Source organism: Hyposmocoma kahamanoa, unplaced genomic scaffold (assembly GCF_003589595.1).
Source record: "Hyposmocoma kahamanoa isolate Upper Pololo Valley unplaced genomic scaffold, ASM358959v1 87, whole genome shotgun sequence".
NCBI lineage: Eukaryota > Metazoa > Arthropoda > Insecta > Lepidoptera > Cosmopterigidae > Hyposmocoma > Hyposmocoma kahamanoa.
This window is the reverse complement of record NW_020654422.1, coordinates 22,764,373-22,777,436: the sequence shown is the minus strand read 5'-3', so window position 1 is coordinate 22,777,436 and position 13,064 is coordinate 22,764,373. Positions and strand designations below refer to the sequence as shown.

General features: G+C 43.6%; 2 protein-coding genes across 7 annotated transcripts in view; one reads left to right on the top strand and one right to left on the bottom strand.

Annotated features, from left to right (window-relative positions):
• LOC113235259 (MOB kinase activator-like 2) overlaps window positions 1-2,977 on the top strand; it is a 34,227-nt gene extending 31,250 nt beyond the window's left edge. For all 5 annotated transcript variants that reach the window (XM_026470902.1, XM_026470901.1, XM_026470900.1 and 2 more), the window contains 3 exons: window positions 534-691; window positions 2,162-2,383; window positions 2,490-2,977. In XM_026470902.1, the coding sequence (XP_026326687.1) occupies window positions 534-691; window positions 2,162-2,383; window positions 2,490-2,797 (688 nt within the window). In that variant the 3' untranslated portion in view covers window positions 2,798-2,977. The remainder of the gene's footprint in view (window positions 1-533; window positions 692-2,161; window positions 2,384-2,489) is intronic.
• A 126-nt stretch (window positions 2,978-3,103) lies between these two features.
• LOC113235258 (palmitoyltransferase Hip14) lies at window positions 3,104-10,903 on the bottom strand. Of its 2 annotated transcripts, XM_026470897.1 has the most exons (6): window positions 9,986-10,903; window positions 5,489-5,677; window positions 5,215-5,415; window positions 4,823-5,147; window positions 4,233-4,671; window positions 3,104-4,190 (listed from the first exon to the last, which is right to left on the bottom strand). In XM_026470897.1, the coding sequence occupies exons 1-6, from the start codon at window positions 10,676-10,678 to the stop codon at window positions 4,166-4,168; spliced, it is 1,872 nt and encodes a 623-aa protein (XP_026326682.1). In that variant the 5' UTR covers window positions 10,679-10,903; the 3' UTR covers window positions 3,104-4,165. The 2 variants fall into 2 exon arrangements, with proteins under 2 accessions (XP_026326682.1, XP_026326681.1); XM_026470896.1 differs by having other exon boundaries at window positions 3,104-4,671; window positions 9,986-10,901.
• Between the last annotated feature and the right edge of the window lie 2,161 nt (window positions 10,904-13,064).

The window sequence follows — 13,064 nt, the reverse complement described above, 5'->3', positions numbered from 1 at the left end:
GTATTAGGTTTAGGTTACTTCAAAAATGCTTCATGTTAACGTAAGCTTAGCTGCTCAATATATTTAGCACGAGCGCAAATATCAAAGTTCTCTCTTGTCCGTATCGTCAACTCTCCTTCACTCGTGCAAGCAGGACCGGTAGGGCTAGCACGATAGGGCGCGACTTGTCGCATAAACATCTCGCACTGTGTCGCTCTCGCGCAAGTCGCGTCTTCTCTTGCTAGCCCTACAGTACGAGAGTAAAGTTGTCGTACACGCCCCCTTAACATAACGGCCATGTTTTGCATACATTTGATAATATTCATAGCGAAATGACTCGCTGACACTCTCCTAGCATGTTTATCTTGCCGGTTTGTACTTTTGGTATTTCCTGGACTACGTTTACTGCAAAATGTTCCGCACCGGTCTCTCCTTCGGCGAGGTATTAAGTACCGGCCATTCGAGACATCATTTATCTGAGCTTGAATGTTGGTGGTTTCACAATTGACCGAAACGGAAATCACTAGGAAGTGACACTGTGGTGTCGTTTGCAGGAAGGCGCGGCGCAAGGAGCGCGAGGGCGAGGCGGCGGGCGACACCAAGCTGTACCTGCAGGAGGCGCTGCTCGAGCGCAAGCTGCCGGAGCTCGACATGCGACAGCTGGTGGACTTGCCGCACGGGCTCGACTACAATGAGTGGCTCGCCTCGCACAGTCAGTATTCAGTTCACTTCAATGTATAAGAGACGACTATCTCTTAGGTATATTTCCACAGCGTGGGCATGGGTATTTCCTTCCCGTCGGGAAAACCGCATGTTTGTAATACAGCATGTTAGCGGCGCATGTCGTCACACTGTTACAATTTTATTCAGTTCTTCGTTTGTAAGGGTCGGTATTGTTTGTAACATTGTTTTTATACATCAAGAAATTATCCACATACTATTTCACAAATTAAACTTATTAATTATCGATGACCTCGTGCTGACCGATTTGATTAACTGGAAGTTTATAATAATTATATATAGGCGCCGGTTAATTACGCTGCCTTAAGAGTCGATACTACCTCAGCTGGAATTCAAATGTTTCCCGTACTGAATCGGTTCCATGGCGCGGGTCGAGCGGCAGCGACACTGGCTTCGTTTCAGAATTTATTTTTTACAAATTAAATTAAAGCCATTCAAAAATATATTTTGTATCGTATACTATACGTGTTCTATTTAGTTTAGTTGATATATTAAAAAAATGGCATACATAAAGTACCTACTGAATACAGCGGTTTTTTTTTGCAAAAATTCGAGGTAATTAAATTTTTATTGAAATAATAGTCAATTGTTTTTTGTGAAATTACTCCCCTAGTTTGTTATAATTATTAATACAAAGATCGAACATTTAGAAAAAACCCCTTCGATCCGGCCGGATTCAAACCGTGCAATACGCTATGCTGACTAAGCCACGGAACAAAGGAATTTTGTGTTTTTGAAGTGTTCGATCTTTGTATTAATAATTACAACAAACCCGAGGTAAGTTTGTGTTTTTTTTATTGTGTAAATTTTTAGGAATCGCGTTTTCATGCCGTATGCTAACCAGTGCATATCCTCAATTATGTAGTTTTTTGAAAGTGATTGATTAAATCAACCAAAGCCATTTGAGGTATCGACTCTCAGTAAGGTAGTTGTGTCCAACACGCATGAAAGTAATCCCACCCACCTGTGTGGCGCCACCTTTGCGAGAGGCGAAGGTCGCCGGTGACTCTGTCACCCCGACGTTTCCCTAACGTGCGAAGGTTTTTTAAAATGTAGCCTGTGCCGAAGCAATAGATGTTTAATTTTCGGGCTCGTTATCACCAATCAATTTATACGTCCCACTGCTAGCCACGGGTCTCCTTTCAGACGAGGGTTTAGGCTATAGTCCGCCATGCTGACCCAGTACATGTTGGGTGGGGACTCGACATTTTTCCAGAGGGCTGTGAATCTCCTTCGACGTGCAGGTGTGTTTCCTATCACCGAACAGCTCCTGGTACCAAAAGTTAAGATTAAATTTCGCACATCAAGCCCGAAAAAGTCCGAGGTGTTGCGCTCCAGAGGCAGTAGATCAAAACATTAGGCTAGGCTCACTTATTTTGACTTCCGAGCTATCAATATTAGATTTTGTTCGAGACTAACATGCGCGGTATTGGTGTTGCAGCGCTGGCGCTGTTCGACCACGTGAATCTACTCTACGGAACGGTGTCGGAGTTTTGCACGGCCGCATCGTGCCCCGACATGACGGGCCCCGGCGGCCGCTCGTACGCGTGGTACGACGAGCGCGGCAAGAAGTCGCGCGTCGCCGCGCCGCAGTACGTCGACTACGTCATGACCTACACCCAAAAGACCGTCAACGACGAGTCCATATTCCCCACTAAATACGGTGAGCGACCGATCGTACTACACTTTACCGCGGCAGAACTGAACTGAGGACCCCTCCTCTGTGTCGGGGGCCGATTCATCGTCAACCACGCGGTGCGGCGTTGCAGGTGGCGAGTTCCCGCTGCAGTTCGAGGGCGTGGTGCGGCGCGTGGTGCGGCTGCTGTTCCACGTGGTGGCGCACATGTACGCGGCGCACTTCCGCAGCCTGGCGCTGCTGCGGCTGCACGCGCACCTGCACCTCACGTTCGCGCACCTGACGGCGCTGGACCGCCGCTTCGCGCTGCTGGACCCCAAGGAGACGGACGTGCTGCGCGACCTGGAGCTGGCGCTGCGCCTCGGCGAGGACAAGGACGCGTCGCCGCGCCGCCCGCCGCGCGCCGACGTCGTCGTCACGCAGCCGCTGGCCACCGCGTGACCAGTACTTAACTAACCGGCCCCTCGCCGCCCCTCACCGCCCCTGACCACCCCTCACCACCGTCGACGATACGGTCGAGGCGCGTGAACCTTCTGTAAGTTGAAGAATTGTTAACTCTATTGTAAATATTTCGATCTGTTAAGTAGTTTTAGGTGATTACGATTAGTTCCGTTACGATTAGTGATTTGTGATCGCTTCGGTTGTAAATAAAAGTGATATTTGTTTAACTAATAAATTGAAAGCTTTATGAATGGTTCGCTTTGTTCTTTCCGATCCCCTCCCCCGTGCTGCGCGGCGCTCGCTGCCGCCCGTGTCGAGACGGAACCCTCGAGGGTCGTTCGCTGTGAACGGTACGACGGGATAGTAAAACGCAAGGCTAAAATAAGATTTGTTTTATTTATGTAAATGCGTTTTGGTTTCATTATCGTATTATACAATTTATACAAGTCTCTCTTTATTGTAAAGTAGAAATACAAAATAATGATGAGTGTACGTACCGGCCGAGCCGAGCGGGCGCCGCCGCCGGCGCGGAAGGTACGTGCAAACAAGGCGCCTAATAAACTGATACACATTGTACGTAAACTCTTACAATCGAATTTCGGCAACGGCTACGTACGTGGACCGGTTCCGATACGCACTTTACTCGTTTGTTTTCACCGCACGATCAACTGGATTAAACAAGAGGAATAATAATATGTATATAGTATAATAATATGCATAGGAAACCACGAAAGAGGGAAATATACCGCGGCCCATCGAGTGAGCAGCGCCCTGCGCGGTCCCCGTGGCTCGGTTTGTACTTGTCTCACTTAGCGCGAATACGAGTAAAATGGCACAGAAGAGAGTCCATCGTAAGCACAACAACGAGGCGCACTGAAATGTATTAGGTGCTTTTAACAAGGGAGATATATAGTATGTACAGGAGAAATATACTTACAACGAGCGTAATACTGTATTATTCAATATTTTTACATAGTTTTTCAGCCTACGGGCTCGCTTGTTCGCTCGTGAGTCGAGGCCGCGAGGGCCGCATCGGTGCGAATCACTCGCGCTCTTAAGTAACGTTCAAAAAATTATTATATATCTATATCGGAATGCGTTTCTTCCTTTGTTCGTCAATTTAACCTACGTGTGTGACACGCGCGATGTCGCGTCGCACCGGTGTGGACCTTTTAGCGGACTAAGCGAAGACATGCTGTATTACAACGATACCTATACAAACCGTGTGTAGCGAACGATACGGTTCGAGGTCTTTTTTCGCGAACGGGCCACAAAAGCGTCTGTTACCGTTCGTGTTATGCTACAGTACGGCGGTATAAAAGTAGTCGCTTCTGCCGCGAGGACGAAGCGGAGAGTAGTCGGGGCGGTTCACACGTAGTGGTTGTCGGCGGGCAGCATGGGCGCGGTGTCGGCCAGCGGCGCGTCGTCGTCGGGCGGCAGCGGGTCGTCGTCGGGCGGCGCCGCGGCCCAGTCGCGCGGCCGCGGCGTCAGCCCGCACGCGCCGCAGCCGAAGAAGTCCGCGCAGTTATGCAGCGGCCCGCGCGAGAAGGGCGAGCGGCCGCCGCGCGCCTGGAAGTGCCGGTAGCGGCCGCGGTTCAACTGCTCGTTGGTGGTCATGCCCAGACACACCACCAGGTACAGTTGGCAGGCCGTCAGCACCGTCACCCAGAACAGGTGGAAAGCGGCGTTCACCATCACCCACATGAGCCACGCGTTGCAGTGAGCCCACTCGAGGGTCGTGTCCAGCAGCGTGGCGTTGGCGCCGCCCGCCGGGCACTCGGCCGCGTAGTACTGCGCACCGCCCCACAGCGTGAACGCGCACATCACTAGCAGGCTCGCCAGGAACCCGATGAAGTGTCGGTGGTTGTTGGCGCCTGCACAGAACGCGCATTGCTTACGGCGGTCGAAACGGCGAATGCGAAGGAAACTAGCGAGGCAACTCGTAGGTCAATCGCTCTCGCCCAGCGACACGAGGCCGTGACGAGTGATTGATTGCGGAGTCGCGTGGGCTGCGAGGGCACGCACCGATGCAGTTGCCGACCCACGGGCAGTGGTGGTCGAACTTGGCGACGCAGCGGTTGCAGACGGAGCAGTGCTTGGAGCGCAGCGGGCGGCGCACGAGGCAGGCCGAGCAGAAGCGGGCCGGCTCGAAGCCGCCGCGCGCGCCCTCCGACAGCTCCACGATGGTGCGGAACTTGTCCTGGCGGCTGGCCGAGATCACGCCGGGGTCCGAGCGCCACGCCCGCAGGAAGAAGTACCACAGCACCGCGGAGCACAGCACGAACAGCAGCGTCGCGCCGAAGCCCACCGCGCCCGCCACGAACGCGAACCACGTGATGTAGAACCACGCCTGCAACCAAAGGCCGTGCGGGTGCGGGGCCGCGGCGTCGCCGGGGCGGCGGGGCCGCGGCGGCTACCTTGGTGGCCAGGTACACGCTCAGCGGGAACACGTTCTTGAGGTCGTCGTCTAGGAGCGCGGCGGTGAGCGCGTGCAGAGCCGCGCCCAGCGCGACCAGCAGCGCCGCTTTGGCGTACCACGGCGCCGTCAGCTCCAACGCCAGCCCCGTCAGGTAGAACGCCACGAACGGTATGCCCACCGCGCACCACCAGCGCAGCTTCTGCAACACGGCCTGGCTGAGCGGGCCCGCCGGCGCGGCCGGGGCGAGGGGCGAGGGGCGGCGGGCGCCTCACCTTGTCGTAGGACAGCCGGCGCAGGAAGCCCCGGCGGCCCTTCGCCGCCTCGCGTTCGCGCACTTTCTCCCAGACGCGCGCGCCCACCCACACGGCGGCGTCGCCCGCGCCGCCGGCGCCGCCCGCCGCCTGCAGCATGGCCAGCGGCGTCACGCCGCGCAGGTTCGGCACCTCCAGGCTGGCGTTGCCCTGCCGAATTGCACTCTTCACGCGTTTGTCACATGGCTTTTATAGCGACGGCCAGTTTCTGTACCGGAGGTCGACTGCCCGCTAACGAACCGAATACGAACGATTGCAAAGTTCGAAGTGACTTAAGTACGAATGGAGCTATCGGTGCCTGAAATTGAAACATAGTTTAGGAAGACTTGCGTTGTCGATAACCGTCAATTTTCATTTTAGTATGCACAACTTTTCAAGGAAAACAAAGGTATAGAAAACACTGACATTACAGTGGTGTTGTTTTGAACAGAAAAAAATATTGTGGTATGCCGTCCGTGTTACGAAACATCTGAGGAATACGCACAAACCAAGAGGGTATCCAGAAGTATAGGTCATCATCTGACAATACAGGGTAGACTTAACAATTTTATTCATAATAATTGTCATCTAATTAGTCTCACAAAGTCATTAATAAAACGCAAATGCCGAGAGTGCAAAGCAAGAGGAGAGTCCACAATGCAGATTTCCGTGAATACCACAGTGACATAACATAAAGAACAATAACCACATGACTAACACTCAAGTTTTTGAAAAATTAAATAAATGGCGTCAACCTGACAGTTATGATTGCAAATGAAAAAAATGATTTGGAAAGATAAGTTACATAAGCAAGTACTAAGTAAATTTGAACTGGTTGAGTGGCTAGAAAAAATACCATGTTAATATGTAAAGGTTCTATACGAGAAATATTTAAGTCCGTATCAGAAAACTGAATGCATCAAATTATGTCCATTATTCAAATAACTTTCACAACTAAAAAAATATTTCACTACAAATATAATAACTGTCTAACAAAACTAGTATCAAAAATAATTTAAAAACATGTATCAAACCTAGACCTCTACTAATTTCTCATGTTCATTTATTAACAAAAATATGGTTTACATAACAAAAATACTGATTGCACATCAATTTAAATAAACTCTAAATGAAATAACAATTCTTTTAACAAAATTACTGTAATTTTTCTCAAAAGTTGCTCCACAAATTATCTTCATTTATACAATGAATCACGTACAACAAACATATTTATGATACAACAAATAACACATATTGCATAACATTATTTTAAAAATGTCATCTGATTTACTGAAAATAATCGGGGCTGTGAAAATGAAACTGCCCTCATTTTTTCAAAAACTAAATGCATACAGTCATGTTGTAGGGCTCGCGATCCGGCTTATGTATGTGGTGCCACCAACAGACGCCAAAAATGTTCTGATCGGGCAGAAACAGAAGCGTATAATTCAATAAGTTTTTTTTATTAACTAATTATGTCCCCATGCGGGGCAAAGGTTAATAAAAGTTAATTCATATTTTTTTCTGCTTTTTTGTTTTAAGCTTTGGAGCTGATTTTCTTGTAAGCAATTCATAATATTGGAAATAAATTAAACCTGTACTTGCAAATACAAAAAAATACTAAGATTTTCAAGCATCTAAGCAAAGTCTACTTTGTTGCAAAGTTTGTGTGCAACTTTAATTTTTTTTTTTTGATCTTATTGTCTTGGACAAATTATACAATTATACCATTATGTTAAATAAAATGGTGTTTCATTCCGATAGACTGATGTACCTTTTGGTGAAATAGGTGTTTTTTGTCACAAATTTTTGGGTCATATGTTTGTTGTATGCCAGAATATTTCTGGCATATGTATTTAGATGTTACATATGCAATATGCATTGCGATAAAACGTTATGCATTAATTTTAGTACATAATGCTAAATTAATTTTTTTTTATGTACTTATTTTGGTATGCAATTAGTGTTGGGGAAGATTTGGTTGTGAAAAAACTTGCTTTTTTATAATACTACCTGTTCTATACAGGAGGTGTTCAAGCACTTAAGTAAAAACGTGATTGTGTATTGAAAGTGTTATGTAAACTTTTGTAAACTTCTCGTAGAACCAAGAATCGCTAAGTGATGTCAAATTATAATGGGCAGTGTTGAGGTGCTCCTGTGAGTCTTCTATTGTACCTATTACTTGCTTTACTTGCTTTCTATATAGTGAATATAATAGTTTAAAAACAAATTTACAAACTGTAATAACATTCTGATACCTACAATTCAAATAAATTTACTGCACAATATATACCCAAATAACTTCCTAAAACCACGTCTTTGTTTGGCAACTGGACAGCAAAATTTTTAATATTTACTAAAATATCTATAAAGGAGAAGGGTCACAGCCCGTTGAAAATTAAACCAGTCCTGGTGCAAAAGAAACCTATCTCAGAATTATGCTTATATTAGGTAAGTAAACTATGTATAGGTTTTATTTTCGATAGCAGCGGATAACATGTCCATATTGTCTTTTGTTGTTGCTCCGGTGCATAGAAACAAGTAATGTATGTTCATGTATAAACAAAAGCCACCACAGATTTTATTCTCTGTTCTTCAAAAACTATTTAAGGAAGTATAAAATGACCAATAAAGATTGGAATACTGTAGTAAAATAAAGAAAACAAATGAAAACTATAGGTACAAATTATTTTTGTTATAAAGACTCATCAATAATAGAAGCTATGAATGTGGACTGGACAACTCAAAATTAGAAATTCATCCAAAAATATTTTCTGTAAACTCTCCTTATTTATGGTATAGTATTAAGCGTAACAGGAAATTGCCATTTTTTTTCGAAAATATTGAGAATACCAAAGAAAATACTGATTGTACAAAATATCTTAGATCCTTGATCTAAGTTGAATATGTATAATAAACAAATCAAACTTACTGGTAATAGCATTAAGCGTTGTATGCTCTAAGCAATAAGTAAATCTGTTAATATAATATATGTTAACCAGCTCAGAAACATGAACAGAAACCAATCTGTTTCGGCTTGTGTGGAAATTCCATTGTAAGATTGGATTATATAGTGTGCATATCAGTCTTTTAGGTGCACTGTGAATATTTTTGTTTAAAAAACTATATTTCTGTTTGATCAGCAAGACTTTTGGTGCGGACTAGGTGAAAAATGTCTACTTTTGATAGGTTTTATAAATTGTTGGTACTACAGGTATTAATAATTAATTGGAATAATCATTGGAACAATCACTGGCAACACTTCATGTGCTCAATATCTTAGTAAGAATTGTCCTCAGTGGGATAAAAGCCAAATACACTCAAAAGAATTTGTACAGGGTGGTACTGTCACCTTACCTATGTCTGACGCCAAGAGGTAATGAGCAATAATGCGGTTTGGTTTTGAAGGGTAAGGGTGCTGGTGGAATTACAGGCACAATGGACTTTACAACTTATTCTCAATGTGACGGATGCAGATCGTTGAGTTTTAAAGCTTTTGTGTAGTACTGCAACTGTTAGGGGCCAGTCCATTCGCTTACCCCCAGGTACATGACTTGTTCACCCTGGCACTTAAAAAAATATCCAGAACGTAACATAAAAAAATATCCAGATATCAGACTGTGACAAATTCGTATACTGGGATAGTGTTCAAATCTGTGGTTTACACAGTGGCCACTTTTTTCCTTGACCTGTTTTGAATGGATTCCTTTACATACAACATACCAATAAATCAATGCAATCTGTTATAATATATTCTTTGTTATTAGATAGTACAATTACTCAGTAATAAGTCACGCTTATTAAAAGAAAGGTTCAGTAACCTTATTGCATGCTGGTACGTCATTAGTCCGTATCTGAAAATCAGTTCCAAAATTGTTGCACTTTACTCTGTCCACAATAATAATAAGCAGTAGTGGTACAAACAATCATTCAACTAACAGCATAGCATTTAATAAATTAATGGCTTAATAGACCTTCAGGTGGATAAACAATACTTATTAAGAAGAACTCGCCTCATTAAAAATTGTCAAAGAAATTCAATTAAATTATACTTTCTGCCATCTATGGTGCTAAAAGCAATAATTGAAATAAGTGTTACTCTTGATTCAAAGTTAATAGTTCTGTGATATATGTTGTTAATAAAGGTGTGGATGCCACATACTTCTGCAGCTCAGGTTTTAAATAGGTCTTTGATAAGTACCTATCCTGGGATGTTGTCTAGTCATTTAAATTTTGTTTAGTCACATTGATCCAGTTTCAACCTAAACTTATTAAGTTTTGGTAATTTAATGCTAAACTTCAGAATGATGTTCAATAAATGTTGAAATAAACAAGTTGCCTGAAGGTCACATGGGCACAGAATATTTGATAGTCTAGATATTTAGTTCAATTATTACACCTGCAACATAAATATTACATCAAATAACCAAAAGTTATTACGCTACAACATATCACATAGTTTAAACAAAAAATACTTACATAAAGAATAAGCGTTGATATGGCTGTGGCATTCCGAGCCAAAATTGCCCAGTGCAAAGCAGTATTGCCATGAGAGTTGTCAACGGGGTGTGGTGAGGCACCCAGAGTGAGCAGCAGGCGTGTGGGATCTACAGCTGCCACCTTCCAACAAGCCCACATAAGTGGCGTCATGCCACCTGCATCGCCCTCATCCACGTCTGCACCACGTGCCACCAGGTAGGCCACTACGGCCGTATGGCCAAACTGAGCTGCCAGGTGAAGACTAGCGCAGCCTTCTGCGTCGCGCCGTCTCATGTCCGCACCAGCGCGCACCAGCAGCACCACGGCCTCCAGGTGCCCCTGTCGCGCTGACCATTGCAGCGGTGTGGACTGCAGCTCACCGCCCACCGCGTCCACAAAGGCTCCGCGTGCTAACAGGTACTGCATGATCTCGCGTCTGTTGTTGATCGCTGCCCAGTGCAGCAGCGTCACTGTTTCGTGGTCGGGCTGGTTCACGTCCCATCCCGCCTCTACCAGCTCCTTGACTCGCGCGAACGCCCCATACTGAGTAGCTTTCACGATATCGAAGCCGCTGTAGTCGCGCTCCGGCGGCGGCGGTGGCGCACCGCGCGGCGCTTCCTCCGCGCGCTCGCGCTGAGCCGAGCCGCACTGACCGCCCGCGGCCGCCGCCGCGCCACATGTGCTCTCATACATTTTAAAGCAGCCCGACCCGAAACCTCGAGGGCCTGCCCTCGCTTCGAGCACAAGTCGGCACCCTGTGCACAGCCTGCGCCACTATCTGTAATGCCGGGCTATCATTGCCAACTTGAGCTCTCGCGTCCGATGTCAATAAAGTTCTTATTATGAACTTAACTATTGTAATATTTTGTTTAGTTCCACCCAAGAGAAAAAAATTATTTCATTTTTATTGACAAATTGACAGGCGAACGTACCACAGATTACTATATACTGAACGTACCATAGACATTTTTCTTCAATTTGTCTTATCTAAATGGATGGACTACAGTAAGAGAACGTACCGCCTCGTTTCCAGTAGTATTATATAATTTCATAGCCTACATTCGCACCACAAAATAGAGTCGTCACATCTTAGAGGACGGAAAAAAATAAAAGAAAGAAGCTGCCCTAACTACAGAATCAACGTGCATATAACCCAAAATTTGAAAGTTACAAATGGTGGATTTCTTTAGTGTTGTACCATAATCTATCGATAAGTCATTATCGACATGCAAATGTATGGCTTGAATGTTGAAACTGTTTTTTTTTTGTTTCTTTAGTTTACTGTAACCAAAGTATGCCTAAACAAACACAAGTCTAATAATTTTAAATCTCGAGTGGTATGTTATTATAAATGTCAACACATATTTTTAAACTTTTTTAAATTTATTTTCAAGATTACAACTGGTAACTTATTTAGTAAAAGTCACCAAACTGCTGTGCAGTTTGTTGGCGACACGCGCATTCTTACTTAATTATACCTACTTTACTGGTATATAACATTACATAGTATTAATTGTACTTACTAATAGGCTGTCTATACGTTGGTATTGGCCTTTACCCGGCAATGTTGGACTAATTTTTTTTTTAAATTTATTGCTGGCCATGAAACAAAGTCCTTCAGCCGAAAACATAAATGTTTAATTATATTTCTGTAAATATGGCCATCACGAAGAGGATAGGCAATTTGAGGCGGCGTGCTTGGATTGACTCGGGATTCCTTAGAACGGGCCGATACGTGTATTTTAGTTCGAGATTCGTATAATTTCGCGTTTTAATCTTCGATTTAGGCACAATAGCACTATCCTATTCCACCTTAAACTACATTTCACAAAATAATTGAAAGTCAAAATAAAAACGACACTTCCCTCCAAAAGGCCCAGAGCGAATCCCGTTGGACTAACATGTCATTGTATTGCAGGCTTTAAAAAAATAGTCATTTTTAATAGTTAGAGATGTCATTGGGAAAAAATCAGAAACGAGTGGATAATTTTGTTTTCAGGAACTGAGAGTAAGTAGCAAATGAGTTGTTTAATCTAAATTGAACATAATATTACAATAAATATAAAAAAATACTTAGATCCACTATACGACATTCTAAACGCAAAACGAACATAAATTACATAACCAAAAGTACAAATAAAACTAAAGCCACTTGGAATACAATTAAACAGAATACTACAACTACAAACGAAATACCAACAACAATCAAACATTTACAAACCGATCAAGGAAATATAACTGACCCTTCACAAATAGCTGAACATTTAAATAGACATTATGTTACACAAAGTTTTAATTCCAATTTTGTTAATAATTACAAATCTATCCAAGAACATGAAAGTAAGAGCGTATATTTGAATCCAGTTGATGAACAGGAAGTTCGACATATAATTAAAACTATTAAAAGTAAACGAAGTTGAGGTGACGATGGTATTTCAATGCAAGTGATAAAGACTAGTGTTGACATTATTATATTGCCACTAGTACATATAATTAATTTAATGCTACAAACAGGCTACTTTCCTGATAAAATGAAGATATCATTAATAAAACCTTTACATAAAAAAGGTTCCAAAGAAGTCTCCGAAAATTACTGGCCTATAGCTCTTTTTCCGAATTTCTCTAAAATATTTGAAAAGGTTATCTACAAAAGAATAACAAACTTTTTAGATAAACGTAACATATTTAGTCAGTTTCAATTTGGATTTCGTAAATGAGATCAACATTTCTATACATTTCTACATAGTTTGTGGGAAGCTATAAATCTTAAAAAAGACAGTATTGCACTTTTCTTGAACATGACAAAAGCGTTCGACTGTGTTATACACTCTATCTTGCTAAAACAACTTGACAAATGTGGTATTCGAGGCGTAGCAAATGACTTAATACGTAGTTAACTATCGAAACGTAATCAAGCACTATGTCTGACCGTATTTAGCAATAAATGCGTGCAAGAGGCCAGCCATCGACATAAATAATAATAAATAAATAACGCACACACTCAACATAGCCCCGCACTAGGGAAACCCTGTGTCGCGGGTGCCATGGACACACATATAGTCAACCACAAATTACACCC

Coding starts and splice junctions, on each gene's coding strand:
- LOC113235258 (XM_026470896.1), bottom strand. CDS start 10,678: ATGTATGAGAGCACATGTGGCGCGGCGGCGGCCGCGGGCGGTCAGTGC. Junction 5,678..9,985: donor TATCAACGCTTATTCTTTAT/GTAAGTATTTTT, acceptor GCAATTCGGCAG/GGCAACGCCAGCCTGGAGGT. Junction 5,416..5,488: donor GCCGGCTGTCCTACGACAAG/GTGAGGCGCCCG, acceptor GCCGTGTTGCAG/AAGCTGCGCTGGTGGTGCGC.